We start from the raw sequence: 20,548 nt of genomic DNA on the forward strand, positions 1-20,548 counted from the left end.
GAGGCAACTTCTATAGGTGCATGGCCAATGTCGCCGATTGGCTGAAGCGCAACTGCCTCAAACTGAACACAGACAAGACAGAAGTCTTCATCTTCGGTAAGTATGTCTCTCCTTGATGCGACACATGGCAGAAATTGGACCCTCCCTCACCCCTATCAACTACACCTGTAACCTCATTATTGTCCTGGACAACAAGCTCCCCATTAAGAAGCAAATCAACACAATCTCCACCACCTGCTTCCTCATACTGCACATGCTCCACAAGATCGTCAGAAGGCTCCCTGCCAGCACCAGACAAATAATCACCCAGGCCCTTGTGATCAGCTGGTTTGACTACAAGAATACTCTGTACATAGGGTTAACCGCTCACCTCCAGTGACGACTGCAGACAAAACAGAACACAGCAACAAGGCTAGTCCTCGACCTCCCGAAGCAGACCTACATCACGTCCCACCTCAGGAAACTCCACTGTCTCCCAGCCCAGAAGAGATGCAAGTTCAAGATACTACCCACGGTTACAAGGCACTCCACAAGGAAGGACTGGCCTATATCAACAAATGCTTATTCTTTCACCAGACACCTGCATTCCGCCTCCCTCTTCCTCACTTACACTCCTAGAGTCAGACACAGTAAGCACAGTGGTGTTTTGCTTTCCTTATCTTATGACCGAGCTGACAAAACTTCTCTGGAATGCACTTCTTAGTTTAAAGACGACATTTATTATTACTTCAGCACGAGGTTTCTGAGAGACGCGATTAGTAAGTTGGAAGCACACGTTTAAAAGTAGTCACAGCAATGAGAGGAAAATATATCAAAGTACTTCTCAATTGCAATGTATACAGCAAATACATGTGATTATATTATAGCATAACTTCAAAGCAAAGAATAAAAGTCAAAATTCATCACCGTAGGGCCTATCACTGATCGTCATCTTTCTCATGCCTGCAAGTTGATGACTCCTGTTCAACTGCGAGAAAGAGATTTTCCACCCAAACGGGAGGTCAGGCAGCCGACGTCCGCTGCTGACTGAAGTCTTGGAAATTTCCCCTTGCTGCTGCCCAGGGACACCGTTTTATAATTAAAAAAGCCTGCTAACAGGCCCTTTCCTCTAATAGTCAAAACATGAGGAATTGGGAAGAAAACAAGCCATTGGAGGTTGGCCAGATCTCCTAAACCTCGCTCCTTCCCAAGGCGTAGCGAGGAAAACACAAAATATATGCCCTATTATCACGCTAGGGTTTGGTGTGAACACAATATGAAAAACACAGCTTGGTCTACCATGTGGAAAAACACAGCTCATCTGCAATGTCTCAACTGCAATGTCGAACTCCATGATAAAGCCAATAGGCAGCTAAACTGAATACAGAATGTAATGTCTAATGCCACGTTAAAGCTAATATGCAGCTAACCTAAATAACAAATGTAATGTCTAATGCCACGTTAAAGCCAATAGGCAGCTAAACTGAATACAACATGTAATGTGCTACTGATGAACATTGAACAACTAATATGCTCAGTGGTGAAACACAAAGTCAGTGGTCAAACACAATTAATGGCATAACAAGTGGCTTCTTCTTCTCCCACCTGGTCACAAAGATCTGTAACAAACTTCCCCTGCATCTTGGACCCACCTCATCATTGCATCTGTTCAGGAAAGGACTCAAAACTTGGATGTTCAATTCATTAGTCCTTCCGGACACCAGCTCCTCCCCCAGTGCCTTGAGACTGTGACTTGCCATGCTTAATAAATACCTATTGACTGATTCTGCACATTCAGATAGATTTTCCCTAATGTGGACTTTCTGATGTTGTTTTAACTCTCCCTTACTAATAAATGACTTGCTCACTCTATTTCTTATGATTGCATAGTCACATTCAGAACATTTATATAGTTTCTCTTCCATGTGAACATTATGTCATTTTACATTTTGTTTTGTATAAAATCCCTAGTCACATTCTGTACATTAAAATAGTTTCTCCCCAGTGTGGATTTTTTGATGCTACATTAGCTTATATTTCCTGCAGACTTTATAACATTCTGTGCGTACTTAGGATTTCTCTCCATGTGGATTGTCTGATGTTGCTTTGTGAGATTCAATACATTGATATGGTCTCTCCCCGGTGTGGACTTTCTGATGTTGTTTTAGGTTCTCATTTATTCTAAACGCCTTGTCACATTCAGAGCAGTTAAATGGTCTCTGTATAGTGTGGACTTCTGATGTCGCTTTAGCATTCCATTTGCTATAAATCCCTTCTTGATATGGTTTCTCCCCAGTGTGAATTTTCTGATGTCGCTTTAGACCTCCATTTGTAATAAATGCTTTGTCACATTCTGTACATTGATATGGTTTCTCTCCAGTGTGGATTTTCTCATGTCGCTTTAGATTTCTATTTACAGTAAATGCTTTGTCACATTCTGTACATTGATATGGTTTCTCCCCAGTGTGGATTTTCTGATGTTGTTTTAGCGCTCCGTTTCTCATAAATGCTTTGTTGCATTCTGTACATTCATAGAGGTTCTCCCCAGTGTGGATTTTCTGATGTTGTTTTAGATTTCCATTAGTTGAAAATGCTTTCTCACATTCTGTACATTGATATGGTTTCTCCCCAGTGTGGAATTTCTGATGTTGCTTTAGACCTCCATTTGTAATAAATGCTTTGCCACATTCTGTACATTGATATGGTTTTTCACCAGTGTGAATTTTCTCATGTTGCTTTAGGACTCTATTTGTTATAAATGCTTTGTCACATTCTGTACATTGATATGGTTTCTCCCCAGTGTGGATTTTCTGATGTTTCTTTAGACCTCCATTAGTTACAAATGCCTTGTCACATTCAGAGCATTCATAGGGTTTCTCCCCAGTGTGGACTTTCTGATGTTGCTTTAGTGCTTCATTTGTAATAAATGCTTTGCCACATTCTGTGCACTGATATGGTTTTTCACCAGTGTGAATTTTCTCATGTCGCTTTAGCTCTCCATTAGTTACAAATGCCTTGTCACATTCAGAGCATTTATATGGTCTCTCCCCAGTGTGGATTTTGCGATGTTGCTTTAGCTCTTTATTTGTGATAAATGCTTTAACACACTCTGTACACTTATATGGTTTCTCCCCAGTGTGGACTTTCTGATGTCGCTTTAGGTCTCCATTTGTTATAAATGCTTTGTCACACTCAGTACATTCGTAGGGTTTCTCCCCAGTGTGGATCTTCTGGTGTCGCGATACTTGTCGATTGATAGTAAAAGCCTTGTTGCATTCTGTACATTTGTACGGGTTCTCCCCCGTGTGGATTTGTTGATGAATATTTAGCATTGGCTTCCTTCCGAACACTTTATTACATTCTGTACATTTATGTGGTTTCTCCTCTACGTGGACACTCTGATGCTGCATTAGGTCGTTCATTACAAAGAACACCTTTCCACACTCAGTCCCTCAATATGTTTTTTTTCTCCAGTATGAAGTTTCTGATGTCGCACTTGCTCTTTCTCCGACTAATAAATGTGTTGCCACATTCTAGATATTCATACGGTTTCTCTCCTGTGTGTTCTTTCTGATACCAGGTTAGCTCTTCCTTCGTGATGAGCACCTCATCAGACTTGCTTCAGTAGGTCAGTGTGCTATGTCTTCAACGACTATCATCTGATGCTTAAGAGCTAAGTGCAGACCTCATTGGACAGTTTGGGTTTTCTGCTGTAGAAGACGACTTTGGCGAGGCATTAGCCTTGAAGGGAAGAGATTTCGAGGTATTCTGTTTGTACATCACTTGCTACATAAGTAAAGCTTAATGTCTTTAAATTTTCATTTATTAATGTATTTATTTCACCTGTTAAAATAAGAAAAAGAAACACTGAATAAGCTTAAATGCAGAATCCACCACAAAAATCTATTGGCATTTAATGAGACATTTAATTGTCCATATAGACAAGTACGCTGAAGAAATTCTAGATTACACTTTCAATGTAAAGATGCAAAAGGCAGAGAGTAAGGGCATACGATCCTTTCGTGATCTCCTTCTAGCGAGGAGTGTGGACTCAAGGAGTAACCAAGACACCAGAGAAGGTTCAACGTTCAGTGAGTAAGACCCTCTCCCCAACACTCTACAATGTTAAACCCATAGCGACAAGGTGTCTCCCTTCTTATCAATGGAAGGCTTCCTATTATCACACGGCCTAACACATAATACAAGATGGAGCCTTTTCAGTGAATGGACCATGCAACAGAGAGCAATAATGGCAGGAAACATAAGCAACTGCTGCAAGGGAGCCCTTTATACTATCAGAGAGCCTGGGATAGGACCCGGGCAGGTAATCTGAGCATCTTCTACATAGTGTAACTCCAGAGATCTGAGGCTCAGAGCAGAGCTACACAAGAAAAAGGAGGTTTACAACCATTTTAAGCACACATTGGAAAAGTACATAACATCAGATAAAAGAAAAACAAAAGGTGCATTGATGTGGATACTGTTGAATCCTCCAATAGGCATGCAGATGTTTATCCACAAATGTGCAGACCTGCAGAATGACGAATGCACCACTTTCCGTTTTTTGTCTGAAGTTAGGCAAGCCATTTTATTTTGTAAAAATTACATGTACAACATACGCAAATGGGCTTTCAGCTCTCCATCTATTGGTCTGCTGTTGTGCCATTTACATTTTGCTTCCACCCACTACAGAATACGGCACAGGATTCTGAGTCCGCCTACTTCAGCCACTGACTAACTTCACTTTGAGTGACTGCATTTTACTCTTCCAAAAGGAGGTAGTCCCTTCAGTGCCTGTGTTTTGGTTTGTACCTAATAATTATGTTAGCGCTGCCTTTGTGTTTAGAGGCTCGTGTGATAGCAGGACACTTTCTACCAGCTCTTCACAGCAACAGGGCACATTCCACATTTATCAGTTTCTGCCTCCTGACAATGATTCTGAAAATTCCTTTTGGAGCTGCCTTTGTGTATTCGATTGGTGCTATATTAGAGTTTATCAGAAGGTGTCCATTTGCATCTATTCTTTATAAAGTAAGTAACTTTTTAGAATGCACCCAATGAAGTACATTTATACCTGCAATCCTGTATGTATTTTAATTGAAGACTATTGCTGTGCTTGTAAACCAGCTAAATCTGTATGTCTCGCTAGTTTGCTTTCACTGCTTGTTTGTCGTGCTTATATAGATATTTAACTATTATATTCAATACAGTCAACCATCCAGCATTACTGGAGACACTCAATAACCGCACTGGTATCAATGGTAATATCCTGAGATCATTCTCAACAAATATAAATCCACAGCCGTCTCTCGAAGCCTGCACCAGTTCCACAAGGAGTACCTCAATGTTTAATCCTCTCTCCAGCTGCATTTAATCTCCCCTTGCGGCTGACCCTCACAGTTATTCTGACCCACTGTAATGATATTTGTGTTTTTACCACTGACTCCACGTTGCACTTAGCCTAGCAGCACACTGTCACATTAGTGACCACCAGCTTCATTTTGCCTATTGACTTTATTTCAGCATTAGCCATTAAAAGCTGTAAGTAATTTTCCACATTGTACAACGTGCTCATGTTTTTATTCTACTTGTTTGCATGTTCTTTCCCACCACGGGCTTAGGCTGAGAAGAATGTACTAGGACGGTTGTTTTGATTAAGGACACCTTGGGATTTTGGCCAAGTCCCAACATGTTCTTTCAAAGCTGGCCTAAAGTAACCAGCATTTTTTTAATAATAAACTTATGAGGAGGGAGTTTCTGGAATTGTACTCTCTTGTTTGTTCAAAGCATAAGAGGCTGAGACCAGATGGACTGGGGAGAGTGATTCAGATCTCAGACATGCTCAGGATGCTGAGGTGTGTCATCCTTCCCGTAAGGATAATTGATCTCTCTCCTCGATTGTTTCTGGGATCTGGCAATCTGATGCTGATAGGAGGGAGATAAAGCAGATGGGCCCGTGCCTCATGGTGAAGCATACTTTTTAATTCTTGCTATCTGCTTTGCATTGTGATATACATATACATATAGATACATGTATTTGCTATGTATATTGTAGTGGAGAATCATTTGTACATGTTTTCATTTCATTGCTGTGACCATTTTTAAATGTGTGCTTTCAGCATGCAAATCTTCTTTATGAACCTTGCGTAGTGATATAATAAATGTCTTCTTTAGACTAAGAAGCACATTCCAGAGATTTTTGTCAGTGCATGAGTGTTTCAGCTCGGTCATTAGTGAAGCAAAACACCCACCTGGACTCAAATATCACTGGTATGCGGATGACACAACTCTACTACAAAGTAACATCACCCAGAGACACCAGGCATTTAATTCCACACTAAAAAAGATACAAATACCTCAAAAAAAATAAAAATGTATTCCCCCTGATGATCATAAGACCGTAGTACAATCCCTAGTCCTCCCAAAACTTGACTACGGCAACGTCATCATCACTGGAACCCCGAAGACACTTTTCACATCCAAGAACAATTCTTAATGCCAGTACCAGATTCCTCACAGGAATTAAACGGTCCGACAACATCTCACCTGCACTCAAGAGCCTCCATTGGCTCCCCAAAGAAAGGAAGATGCATCTTCAAGACCGCATGTATCACCCACAAAAAGCTTCACACAAAGAACTCCAGATACCAAGAAAGCAAACTATCGAGAGCCGGAAGAGTCCGGTACTGAAAAGCTCCAACTCACTTCTTCTCATACCTTCAAATGTGAAGAGGGAATCCTCCCAGGCGCACTCTATCTCAGGAAATGCTCAGAGGATTTGGAACTCATTCCCTGAGGACCTCCGCAGAAACCCCTCCCTTTTCTTGCTTCAAACAGGACCTCAGATCTTTACTGCTGAACAATTCAACTTGCACACAAGCTGATCCACGTTTCCCAAAGATCCAACCCCCAGCGACACGATCCTCCAATGCGGGCACCTGACTCATGCAGGTTATAATCTGTCACTTACGCCATTACCTTAATGCTGTATTGTTATTTACTTTTTGTCTGACTCCCTTAATGTTGTATTGTTACTTACTTTTTCTTGACTGGGACTAACTTAACCCCTTCGCTGCCAGGCCTTTTCTCCCTCAGGTGCCAGGCCCCCCCCCCCCCTCCCCAGTGTGGAGCCTTTTCTTGGCTGTTTGGAACGGTTCGCGATTAGCCCCTCATAACTTTTTATCCACATAAGCTATCCACACCAAATTTGCGTCCTTTTTTTTCCAACATCCTAGGGATTCTAAAGGTGCCCAGAGTTTGTGGGTTCCCTTGGAGGAGACCAAGAAATTAGCCAACATACAGCTAAAACTTGTTTGGGGGTAAAGGGCCGCAGAAGAAGGCTTGTGTTTTTTTCCCTGAAAATGGCATCAACGAAGGGTTTGTGGTGCTAAAAATCACCATCTTCCGAGCTTTCAGGAACAGGCAGACTTGAATCAGAAAACCCAATTTTTCAACAAAATGTTGCCATTTTACTGGGACATACCCCATTTTTACTATTTGTTTGTGCTTTTAGCCTCCTTCCAGTTAGTGACAGAAATGGGTGTGAAACCAATGCTGGATCCCGGAGAGATAAACATTTCTGAAAAGTAGACAAAATTCTTAACTCAGCAAGGGGTCAGTTGTGTAGATCCTTCACTGTAGATTTTTAAAAGTAATATACTGTTACATCTGCTGAACCCTTCTAGTTGTGGGGGGTATATAGGTCTTGTAGGTTAATCAAGAACCCAAGGTACTCAAAGGAAGTAGGCTGAAGCACAAAAAATAGTAACAAGCATTTGCAATGCAATAAGTCTTGCACTTGCTCGAGTTAGCGTTATTAGCGTTGTAAACTCCTAACCGGACATTTCTTGCCACACAAATTGGAGAAAAAAAATAAAATAAAAAGCAACGGCGCTATGTAAAATGCAGTGCGATTGCGCTGCGTGGAAAATAGAGAAAGTAGTGCAGAAACATGTCTTACATTAATGAAAGCAAGCGATTTTTAAAAGGCAAGCCCATGAACCAATGAAAGTGACAGGCGTGGTTACAAGCCCAAAGAGTCATTACAACAGGGACAGAACGCTCGTGCGCGCAACCCTAAAAAGTCAAACACATAGGGTACAAACATGAAGTCTTGCAACAAGATACTAACAAGCAATCCCGAACCAGCAGTGTGGGTGCACAAGATGCCAGGGTGCAAGGGCAGATCCAGGCCGTTTCTACAGAATGGAAACCCCAGTTCTGCATGAAGGATGCGACCATTAAGTGATACGGAGAACTTCTGATGCAATATGGAAAGGGCACAGACTAAAAAGGTCAATAGTATGCCCGTCACGCATCTAAGCTATGTTTAGCTATAAGGAGTGATTGGCTGAGGTGGGGCGGCCGGTTCTGTGACTCTGCACCTTCGTCCGCCTGTGGGGGGCAGGGAAGGGAATCACAACATGGAGAGGGAGGGAGAGAGACTACGCGACCCAGTGGCAAGAAGCAGCACCAAGCAACACTAAGCGCGAGAACTAACCGAGCATTAGAAACAGGTCACGCTATTCTGGCTGATACACAGTCGCCCCAATAAAAAGACAGTACATCACTCGGACAAGGCATTTCACACAATCCTTCTGAAGGAGGCAAAACTTTTTTAAGGACAGAAAAAAGTCGGCAAACAGATTGGGGAAAGGTAAAAAACACTGCTAAAAGTGCAAGAAGGGAAACACCAGCATTACTGTTTTTTGGTGAACATATGTATTCTTGTTTAGCAAAAATAAATAAATCTTCCCAAAGTGATCCTCACGAGGTTTCGCCCTACCGTGAACAAAAAATACATCCTGTGCCCAAAATATGACCGCAATCAAATACTACATGGCATGTTAAAAGAGTTTGTGGTGGACCAGCATTTCCAAGTGAGAAGACCCTCATTGCAACTTTAACAGTCATGCATTCTCTCTGTGTCGATACTTAATTAGCTATTAAATTACCTTTGAATAATAGCCCATTTGCTGTACCGTGGCTTTATCTGCTGTGCAGTAAAAGTTTCATGTCAGGGGCGGGGCTTACACTGTGCATGTTTATTATTTTGTAGGGTGAGGAGCATATATGCGATGAATGGCTTTTAATGCTGTAGTCATGGCAGTGGCTATAGGTATGGCACGCAGTTACTGTGCCTAGTGTTGATTATTCTGCGCTCGCGTGCTGCCGTCCCTTACACGTCCTGACTCACAAGGCTCCTAAATATGGGTTTCCGAAGCGGAAGTATGGAGAGCAGGCACGTGTGTCATGAAAACAGCGGAGCTAGCCAGGGAGTGCGGGGAAGCCCGGAACTTCGTTGAGGAGAACGGTAAGTGAGCGTGCGCTTCACATACCAGCGTAAATTACTGACTGGACTTTTATTGCCACACAGACTGAAAATAACAAAAGGAAGAGAGCGAGGGTGAGTTGGCCCTGGAAAAGCCCCCCTCTGCTGTTGGTTTATGTTTACAGAGGGAGCTTGTGGGAAGGAGTAACTGAACAAGCATCCACACTGTTAAGGTGAAACAGGCAAATGCCAACAAAAAGTCCCTTACAGAAGAGATGAACAGGACATAGTGTAATTACACAGTACTTTGTGCTGCTCCCAAAGTGAAAAAAGGCAGGACAAAGAGGCAGAACTGACCACTAGCAAGCAAGGATTTTTGAAGGACACTGCAACTAACAAATGAGAATGCTGGAACTCACTCTATAGTACACTTAAAAGTATGCAGCAGGCCGAACGCTAACACTCGACCTAAAAATTGAGTATATCCCAGTAAAATGCCAAAACTTTGTTGAAAAATTAGGTTTTCTGATTCAACTCTGTCTGTTCCTGAAAGTTTAGTTTAGTTTGGGTAATTTGTAAAGCGCATGGCTACCCGAAGGCCTCCCAGCGCTGAAAGGTAAGTGACAGCTTAGAACAGAAAACCCAAGAAAAGAACTATGATGAAAATAAGAAGGTCTTCAATTTTTTTACGAAAAGGTAGTTCCAAAGGTTCTTGTCGGAGTTCTAGGGGAAGGGAATTCCAAAGATGAGCTGCTTTAACAAAAAAAAAAAAGTTACCTCCCCATTGAGATCTCCAGAATCAAGAGATATGCAGGAGAGTAGAAGATCTCAGAGTCCTTGTAGGAACGTAAAATGAGGAGTTTTGCCTAATAAATGTAGGGCCTTTATTATGAAGGGCTTTGTGTGTCATGCATAGGGCCTTAAAGTTAATCCAATGTCTTATGGGTAGCCAGTGAAGAGAGACTAAAGCAGGCTTAGCTGATAGATATCTAGGTAAGTCCATGAGTAATCTTGCGGCCGCATTTTGCATAACCTGCAGTCTCCTTATCACATAGCCAGGGGAGCTAAGAAAGAGGGAAATGCCATAGTCCAGTTTGACAATATCAGGGCCTGGATAAGAATTCTTCTGGCAAAGAAGAGGCAGGAGATTAAGAATTTTCCCTAAGGTTCTTAAGAGGCAAAGGCATGATGAAGCAATCTTTTTAGATTGCTGCTCCATCGTAAGGCCACAATCTAGCCAGAGGCCTAGACTCTTTATATGATCCTTAGGGAGCGGAAGATTATAAAAATCCTCTGGAAGTAGTGCTGGGAAGTTAGAGGGGGCACAGTTACCCACAATCATTACTTCTGACTTTCCATCATTAAGTTTAAGTTTGGACTCAGTCATCCACTTGGCTACATCTGCCAAACAGAGTGAAATGTTTGTATAAGAAGGGCCCTAGACGTTAGAGAGTGACACTACTAACTGTGTGTCATCAGCATATGAGACCACAGAAAGGCCGTGGAGTTCCACGACATTGGCTAAAGAAGAGAGACAGATATTAAAAAGTGTAGGGCTCAACGAGGAGCCCTGAGGGACATGTAACGGAGAGTGTTTTAGACAGAAACGAGCGGTAAAGGACTTGAAAGGTTCTACCTTTCAGGATTGAGGAAAACCAGCTCAGTACTGTGCCTTCTAATCCTATAGCAGAAAGTCTTTGAAAGAGGATTTTCTGGTCTAAAGTGTCAAATGCGGCACCGAGATCTGACAGGATGATGGCTGCGTGCCCACCGCGATCGAACAATTGGCGGGTGCTTTCTGTGACTGCTAGTACCGCTGATTCTGTGCTGTGCTGGGGCCTGAATCCGATTTGAGAAGAGTCCAGAAGTTTATGGTCTTTAAGAAAACATGTCAACTGATTATTGACATGCTTTTCCATAATCTTAGCCAGAATCGGAAGAAGAACAATAGGCATGTAGATGCTTAGCAATGCGGGGTCGATCTTAGGTTTTTTCAGTAAGGGTTTGACCACGGCATGTTTAAGGGATTGGGGTATAAATCCTGAGGTTAAGAAGTGGTTAAGAATATTTGTCAGAGGAGGAGATATTATATTGGAGGCCGGTGCTAGAATAGAGGGAGGAGCAGAGTCAAGGGGAGATCCTGATTTTATACTGTGGAGATAGTTAGTAACAAGCGCCTCTGTCAGAGGCTGAAAGACTGCAAATGGAACCGGTGAAGGCTGGATGCTAATATACGGGTCACCGTCTATTTCGTGGCCAGAAATGACAGGAAAGCAGGAGTAGATATCGGTGATCTTTTCCTAAAATAAATCTGCCAGATTGTTACTATGATCAAAAGAAAGCTGGAAAGATGGTGATTTTAGCACCACAAACCCTTTGTTGATGCTTGTAGGAAGCTGGCTCTGTATATACTATATCAAAATGAGATATAGTGTGCACAGAGTTCAAGGGTTCCCCTTAGAGGTTGATAGTGGCAATAATAGATAATACTGATGCCCTATTTGTGGTAGTGTTACTGAAAATATAGAAAAAGGAGAAGGCCCTCTTTTGCTAATGCATGAATTAGGAGCAAGATGTGCAGAGTCATACATGATCAGAGAAGAATACAGGCCCAGAATGCTCATGGCATCCCAATAGAGCTCAGGACAGGAGGCATGGAGGCAAGCCAAGGACAAACAAACATTTATTCAGAATGCAGCTGCATGTAGAAGGCCATAGAAAGCTTGAGTCATAACCTGATAACACACACACACACAGGGAGGGCACGCATTCCAATCCACATTCACAAGGGAAGATACACCATGGTGGTTTTAGAAAGCGAATATGATAAGCTTTGCTGTTGAAGGGCAGCAGCTGTGCAAGGGAGGCAAGACAGAAATGCTTCCAAGTCTGAAATTAGTCAAAATGTAAGATAAAAGACAGTGTGGTTTATTAACAAAACAAGCTCATGGCAGATGTGTAACCTTCGCTTTTTTGCAAGTGCGTAAGTAGATGCTTTCTCAAGAATAAACGTGCTTCATGCCAACGTAGGTAGAGACACCCTGCACCAAGCAGGCACTTCAATCAAAATGTATGATAAGTGATAAGACTTCAAGGTGTCGTGAACATATAAAAAAAGGCTGTTTGTACTGACAGAGCTGAGTGCGGTATCAGTCACAGAGCTGTGCTGCCCTCCCGGCCGTTATTCAGAAATCTTCATATTATTTGCCAAACAGAGTTGTGTCGTGCTTTTATTCCTGACCCTGAAACAGTAGTGTGGTCAAGCAGTAGGCTTATCAGAGGATAGTGTTAAGCATTTGTTGTACACAAACACAAGCAATAAGTGAAAACACACACTCAAAGACTTAACTCCAGACCAATAGGTTTTTATATAGAATAATATATTTTGTTAATTTATTTCTAGAACCACAAGATTCATTGCAGGTGCAGGTTCTCTGAAGTAGGAGACAGGCCGGTAGGGCTGGGACCCAAGCAGTTGTCTTCCTTCTTCTCTGCTGGGTTTTCAGCTAGGCAGTCCTTCTTCTTTGTAGGTCATCAGGAATCGGATTTCCTGGGTTCAGGGTCTCCCCTAAATACTGAATTTAGGGGTGTGTTAGGGCAACAGAGCATTAGCCAATGGCTACTGTCCTTGAGAGTGGCTACACCCTCCTTGTGCTCACTCCCTATTGAGAGGGGAGCATATCCCTATCCCTATTGGGCTAAATCCTCCAAAACAAGATGGAGGATTTTCTGAGAAGGGAGTCACTTCAGCTCTGGTCACCTTAGGGATGGACCTGGCTGAGAGGGTGACTCCTTGTTTTTCTCATTATCTCCCCGGACTTGGCATCAAACGTGGGGGCTGTGTCCGGGGGGAGGGGCATCGCCACTAGCTGGAGTGCCCTGGGTCACTGTAACACCAGGCTTGAGCCTTTGAGGCTCACCGCCAGGTGTTACAGTTCCTGCAGGGGGAGGTGTGAAGCACCTCCACCCAGTGCAGGCTTTGTTTCTGGTCACAGAGTGCACAAAGGCACTCACCCCATGTGGCCAGAAACCTGTCTGGATGTGGCAGGCTGGCAGAAACTGGTCAGCCTAGTACTAGTAGTTTGGCTAACATACATGGGACATCTCCAAGATGCCCTCTGTGTGCGTTTTTCAATAAATCCCACACTGGCATCAGTGTGGGTTTATTGTGCTGAGAAGTTTGATACCAAGCTTCTCAGTATTCAGTGTAGCCATTATGGAAATGTGGAGTTAGTTTTTCACAAACTCCCAGACCATATACTCCGTATGGCTACCCTGCACTTACAATGTCTAAGAATCGACTTAGACACTGTAGGGGCATAGTGCTCGTGCAGCTATGCCCTCACCTGTGGTATAGTGCACCCTGCCTTAGGGCTGTAAGGCGTGCTAGAGGGGTGACTTACCTATGCAACAGGCTGTGGGTTCAGGGCATGGCGCTCTGAGGGGAGTGTCATGTCGACTTAGTCTTTTTCTCTCCACCAGCACACACAAGCTGAGAGGCAGTGTGCATGTGCTGAGTGAGGGGTCCCCAAGGTGGCATAATACATGCAGCAGCCCTTAGAGACCTTCCATTGCCACACCACCCTTGGTACCAGTTACAAGGGACTTATCTGTGTGCCAGGGCTGTGCCAATTGTGGAGACAAAGGTACAGTTTTAGGGAAAGAACACTGGTGCTGGGGCCTGGTTAGCAGGGTCCCAGCACACTACCAATCAAACTGGTATCAACAAAAGGCAAAGGGTTAGGGAGTAATCATGCCAACAGTGGCATTTTCCTACAATGCCATTTTCAGGGGGAAAAAACAAAACACAAGCTTTCGTCTGCATCCCTTTACCTCCATTTAAAAAAAACTAAAAAAAACAACAAGTGCTTCCGAATGCTGTGAATATTGTAGTATGGTTACTATAATGCTTATAACAGCCGCTAGATGACAGCATAATAAAAATAGCATTTGTAAGAAACATGGCCCTGTTACCATACAGTTAGCACCTAGAGAGCATAACCATATAATTAGCCCCTAGAAGGCATAGTACATTGCACATTTTCAAGGATTGCAAGCCTACCACAATGATATTACAAACAAAACTCTTAAAACAGAAACGAGTCTCAGATGTAAAACAAAAGTTCCAGCCATGAGAGAGCTTAAATAAACACTGAATGTGGGAGGGGTTATTTTGGAGGTCCCCACTAACCTAGTGTGGGGACTCACAGTTGACCTAGACAGAAAGAGTGTGTTGTGCTGAATGTTTTGGTGGTGGCCCCATTATCCCAGAACCACCACAGGCTGAGATATGATGAAAATGGTTTGAAAAAAAAAATAATCCCCCTCAAAGGATTATGGGGCGAGTTACGTTGACTGTAATGCTCAGAACAGCCCCTAAAGAACAAAAAAAGAGGTCATTATCACATGAAAACAGAATGGCAGAAAATAATGCAGAGCAGCCACATATTTAGCCCTAGAGAGCATAGTGCATTACACATTTTCAGGGCTAGTAGGCCTACTGCAAGGATACTACGAATAAGACCCTTAATACAGAATCTACTTTCAGCTGCAAAACAAAACTTCCAGCCATGAGAGAGCTTAAAAACACACAGAATGGTGGGAGGGGTTATTATTTTGGGTCCCCACTAACTTAGTGTGGAGGCCCAGAGATGACCGAGACAAAAAGACCAGGTCGTGCTGAATGGTTTGGGAGTGGTCCCATTGTCCTAGGACCACCACTGGCTCAGATATGGGCAAAAATGTTTTCTAAAAGTAATCCCTTGCAAAGCATTATGGGCAGAGTTTCCCCGAGTGCAGTGGATATTGTAGTATCAGCTATCGGGAGGCAGAGGGAAGCGAGCGGGGAAAGCATGGAGATGGATGAGAGGAAGTGTGGGGGAGAGAGGAAAGAGAGAGAAGGGCAGGAGGAACAGAGGGGGAGAGGGAGCAGTGGGAGGCAAATGGGAGCAGAAGGGACAGAGGGGGTAGAGGAAGGCAGAGGGGAGAGAGGGGGCAGAGGGGGGCAGAGGGGGAGACAGAGGGGAACAGAAATGGAGAGAGGGGACAGAGAACAGAGGGGAACAGAGAGGAGGGCAGAGGGAAGGGAGGGGGAGACAGAGGGGAACCGAGAGAGAGACAAAGGGGAACAGAGAGGAGAGAGAGGGGAACAGAGAACAGAGGGGAACAGAGAAGGAGACAGAGGGGAGAGAGGGGGCAGAGGGGAACAGAGAGGGGGAGAGAGAGGGGAACAGAGAGGGAGAGGGGGAGAGAGAGGGGAACAGAGAGGGAGAGAGAGGGGAACAGAGAGGGGGAGAGAGAGGGGAACAGAGAGGGAGAGAGGGGGCAGAATGTGCAAAGGTGGTAGAGGAAGGCAGAGGAGAACAGAGGGGAGGGAGGGGGCAGAGGGGAACAGAGGGGGCAGTGGGAGGCAGAGGGAGCAGAAGGGGCATAGGGACGGGGGCCTATGTAGCCCAATGCTGCTACCCCTAGGAAGGAGGGGCATGGGCAGAGTCAACCAGGCAGTAAATGGAGATTTGTGCCCGGACCCTTCCACAGAGGGGGTGGGCGCGGAATGTCTGCTCCTGCTAACTGCTTACTTTCTCTCTGAGTCCTCATGGGGGGCATTTTCAGGGAGCTGATGCTCGACCTGGGGGTACTGGGGGGCTTTACTTGACACTAGTTACATTACACAAGGACACATTATTCATTTATTTTATGCAGAGGGCAATTAAGTGATCTGCCCAGGATCACAGGATGTTGAGCCAGCGCCGAGACTGGATCCTGACTCCCCAGTTCTAAGTCACCAGCTCTGGCGAATTTTAAGCAAAGTTGTCAAAGGAGATGGTTAATGTGAGGAGCTGAGATTTCTTTCCATGGACTCGGTTACCTTCCTCCCACCTGAGAAACTGTCCAACAAACTGTGGATTAAACAAGCAGGGCTTTCATGCTGGCAAATCACAGGGTCCTGCGCCCACAAAGGGGATTTAAATGGTGTCGAGGCGCTATCTGCCGCTCTGTACAATAAAGGTTTATGTTGTTAAACTCCCATTGTTCAGGGAAGCTTCTGGAAGTGCAGATGTGGCGGTGGGGGGGGGGGGGGGGGGAGGGGGGACTGAAATGCAGGTGACTCCGCTGCACTTCTAAAGTTTCTTCACTTCTCACCTTACAGGGGCTCCGAGCTCAGGGGTACAACCCACAAAAGACTGATCCTGTAACCCACACACATTTCTAAATTCCAGCCCAATATGCTAAAAATAGCAGAAAGTCATTTATAAAACAGACCAATATTTACCAATCCATAACACCCGGAAAAATGTGGCCCCACTGTGCGTGATGTGGACCAACCTGGCCCCTTCCCAGGACAGAGGTCACTTTTATACCAATATAGACCAGTGTCAGGGGTCACAGGCCTGAGACCCCCGGAGCGGGAGGGGAGAAGGAAACCATTCACCGTTTTTATTCCACTAATTACACTGTAAACAGGAGGAGGGAGCAAACCCCCTCACTCAGTGACTTCCCGGCTCCGACCCTCCCACCCCGATAACTCACCCGCAGCAGATCACACGGCGACAACTCACTCACCTGCAGCAGCTCACACTGCGACAACTCACTCACCTGCAGCAGCTCACACGGCGGCGACAACTCACTCACCTGCAGCAGCTCACACGGCGACAACTCACTCACATGCAGCAGATCACACGGCGACAACTCACTCACATGCAGCAGATCACACGGCGACAACTCACTCACCTGCAGCAGATCACACGGCCACAAATCACTCACCCTCAACAGGTCACACGGCCACGACTCACTCACCCGCAGCAGATCACACGGCGACAACTCACCTGCAGCAGATCACACGGCGACAACTCACTCACCTGAAACAGATAACACAGCGACAACTCACCTGCAGCAGATCACACGGCGACAACTCACCCGCAGCAGATCACACGGCGACAACTCACTCACCTGCAGAAGATCTCACGGCGACAACTCACTCACCTGCAGCAGATCACACGGTGACAACTCACTCACCCGCAGCGGATCACACGGTGACAACTCACTCACCTGAAACAGATCACACAGCGACAACTCACCTGCAGCAGATCACACGGCGACAACTCACTCACCTGCAGCAGATCACACGGCCACAACTCACTCACCCGCAGCAGATCACACAGTGACAACTCACCCGCAGCACATCACACGGCCACAACTCACACACCTGCAACAGATCACACGGCGACAACTCACCTGCAGCAGATCACACCGCCACAACTCACTCACCCGCAGCAGATCACACGGCGACAACTCACTCACCTGCAGCAGATCACATGGCGACAACTCACCCGCAGCAGATCACACGGCGACAACTCACTCACCTGCAGAAGATCTCACGGCGACAACTCACTCACATGCAGCAGATCACACGGCGACAACTCACTCACCTGAAACAGATCACACAGCGACAACTCACCTGCAGCAGATCACACAGCGACAACTCACTCACCTGCAGCAGATCACACGGCCACAACTCACTCACCCGCAGCAGATCACACGGTGACAACTCACCCACAGCACATCACACGGCCACAACTCACACACCTGCAACAGATCACACGGCGACAACTCACTCACCTGCAGCAGATCCCACGGCGACAACTCACTCACCTGCAGCAGAGAACACGGCGACAACTCACTCACCTGCAGCAGATCACACGGCCACAACTCACTCACCTGCAGCACTTCACACGGCCACAACTCACCCGCAGCAGATCACACGGCGACAACTCACTCACCTGCAGAGGATCACACGGCGACAACTCATCACCTGCAGCAGATCACACGGCGACAACTCACCTGCAACCCACCCCCTGAGATCTGTGGTTCAGCCTCCTGTAGAGATGAGTGAACTACCTCCCACACCTGGTGCTTGCACCCCTGTCCTGTCTGCACCCCCACACCTGGTGCTTGCACCCCTGTCCTGGCTGCACTCCCACACTGCTGGTGCTTGCACCCCTGTCCTGCCTGCCCCCCTACACCTGGTGCTTGCACCCCTGTCCTGGCTGCACCCCTTAGACTACAGTACAACTCTTCCCACCAACCTTGGGCCCTTCCCTCCTCCCGACGCCTCTTTCCTGCCCCCTCCCTGCAGACTCCTCCCCCCACACAAATTCCTGCGGGAGGGGCTGTTATTCTTTTCTCCCTCCTCCCTCCCTCTTAGCACAGTCCAGAATCTGGACTTCGTCACCCCCAAATCTGACACAGCCTCGCCCCACGGCCATGTAAACCCTCCTCCTCTGAAGAAATATTCCTCTTGTAAAGCGCTTCACCACCTTTCGGTAATGTTAGCGCTATATGATTGTGCACAAATGTATAAACGAAAACAGCCCTGTAACTGTTCACCTATTCTAACCGCCCCCATGCCCTGGCTGCACCCCTTAGACTACATACAACTCTTTCCACCAGCCCTGGGCCCTTCCCTTCTCCTGCAGACTCCTACCCCCTCCCTGCAGACTCCTCCCCCTCCCACAAATTCCTGCGGGAGGGGCTGTTATTCTTTTCTCTCCCTCCCTCCCTCTTAGCACAGTCCAGAATCTGGACCTCGTCACCCCCAAACCTGACACAGCCTCGCCCCACGGCCATGTAAACCCTCCTCCTCTGATGAAATATTCCTCTTGTAAAGCGCTTCAGCACCTTTCGGTAATGTCAGCGCTATATGATTGTGCAAAAATGTATAAATAAAAAAATCCCTGTAACTCTTCCAGACCGCCCCCATTCGTGCCCCCTACGGACTCACCCTCCTGCCCCCTCCACAAATGCTTCAGTTGGGGGCTGTTAGAGTTATCGTTCCCCAGGGGCTCCTCTCTTCATATGTAGTGCTTCGCAGCGCTCTGCTGTGGGAGGGGCCATCTAGAGGGCATGGGAGGGGGCAGGAGCCCCCACTGAGGCCTGGCTACCCGTGTCTGCATGGGGGTCTCTTGGAACCACTCCCGGCTCTGTTTCTGCCATTTGTAAGCACATAGACGAATGGTAGATGAAACTACAAGTCCCAGAATGCAACTTTTAATAGAAAGGGTTCATTACAAACCATACAATGTTGTGCGTGTATTTTTGAAGACCCACGGACAGCGAAGGATGACTGAAGATGTGGGGTGATGAGTGGCGGGTGGGGGCTCCCTTGGACGTAAGAGACGGGGGTGGGGGGAAGAGGGGAGTATGTGGCCTCCAACCCCAGAGCACACTGCACAATGCACTGCATTTATTCAATACCAGATCTATGTGAATATTGGGAGCAAACTAACTCAGCCGCAGATAAAACCAGTGGAGACAAAACTCCTGGCTTGCCCTGCACTGGGTTTGTAATCACTGTCCTGTGAGTGTTCATGTGATGGGCAGTTTCTTATTGGCTTCATGACAAGAGACACAAACATGAGTGAATCTGGAATAACTGCTCAAAAAACGCAGAGAAAGTCTTACAATGACAAATTTTTTAAGTTAAGCTACAGCTCTCTGGCATACACGGCGCTTATTTACACAGTCATGAGGAATACTCCAGTGTAAATGTGTGTACGTTTCGTATCCCCTTGTGTGTGTACTTTTTGTATAGCAGTGTATGTGTACGTGTGTGTACTTTTCGTATCCCACTGTGTGTGTACTTTTTGTATAGCAGTGTAAGTGTACGTGTGCACTTTTCATATGTCAGTGACTGTGTGTACTTTTCATATGTCAGTGACTGTGTGTACTTGTCATATGGCAGTGTATGTGTGTACTTTTCATATGTCATTGACTGTGTGTGATTTTCATATGGCAGTGTGTCTGTGTGTGTGTGTGTACTTTTCATATGTTATTGACTGTGTGCTTTTCATATGGCAGTGTATGTGTGTACTTTTCATATGGCAGGGTATGTGTGTATTTTTCCTATGTTATTGACTGTGTGTACTTTCATATGGCAGTGTGTGTGTGATTTTCATATGGTAGTGTGTGTGTGTGTACTTTTCATATGTCATTGACTGTGTGTGATTTTCATATGGCAGGGTATGTGTGTACTTTTCATATGTCATTGACTGTGTGTGATTTTCATATGGCAGTGTGTGTGTGTGTACTTTTCATATGTCATTGAGTGTGTGCACTTTTCATATGTCATTGACTGTGTGTGATTTTCATATGGCAGTGTGTGTGTACTTTTCATATGTCATTGACTGTGTGTGATTTTCATATGGCAGTGTGTGTGTGCACTTTTCATATGTCATTGACTGTGTGTGATTTTCATATGGCAGTGTGTGTGTGTGTACTTTTCATATGTCATTGAGTGTG

At 45.5% G+C, this 20,548-nt stretch overlaps 1 protein-coding gene across 4 annotated transcripts in view; it reads right to left on the reverse strand.

Annotated features, from left to right (window-relative positions):
* Window positions 1-696: 696 nt before the first annotated feature.
* LOC138295252 (zinc finger protein 420-like) overlaps window positions 697-20,548 on the reverse strand; it is a 30,794-nt gene continuing 10,942 nt past the window's right edge. The window contains exons 1-2 of one of the 4 annotated variants that reach the window (XM_069233446.1): window positions 19,032-19,193; window positions 697-3,822 (exon numbers count right to left, since the gene is read on the reverse strand). In XM_069233446.1, coding sequence (XP_069089547.1) covers window positions 2,049-3,401 — 1,353 coding nt within the window. In that variant the 5' untranslated portion in view covers window positions 3,402-3,822; window positions 19,032-19,193 and the 3' untranslated portion in view covers window positions 697-2,048. Of the gene's footprint in view, window positions 3,823-18,030; window positions 18,679-19,031; window positions 19,194-20,548 lie in introns of those variants that run through there. The other 3 variants (XM_069233445.1, XM_069233447.1, XM_069233444.1) reach the window with 3 other exon arrangements.

Source organism: Pleurodeles waltl, chromosome 5 (assembly GCF_031143425.1).
Source record: "Pleurodeles waltl isolate 20211129_DDA chromosome 5, aPleWal1.hap1.20221129, whole genome shotgun sequence".
In the NCBI taxonomy this organism is placed as follows: Eukaryota; Metazoa; Chordata; class Amphibia; order Caudata; family Salamandridae; genus Pleurodeles; species Pleurodeles waltl.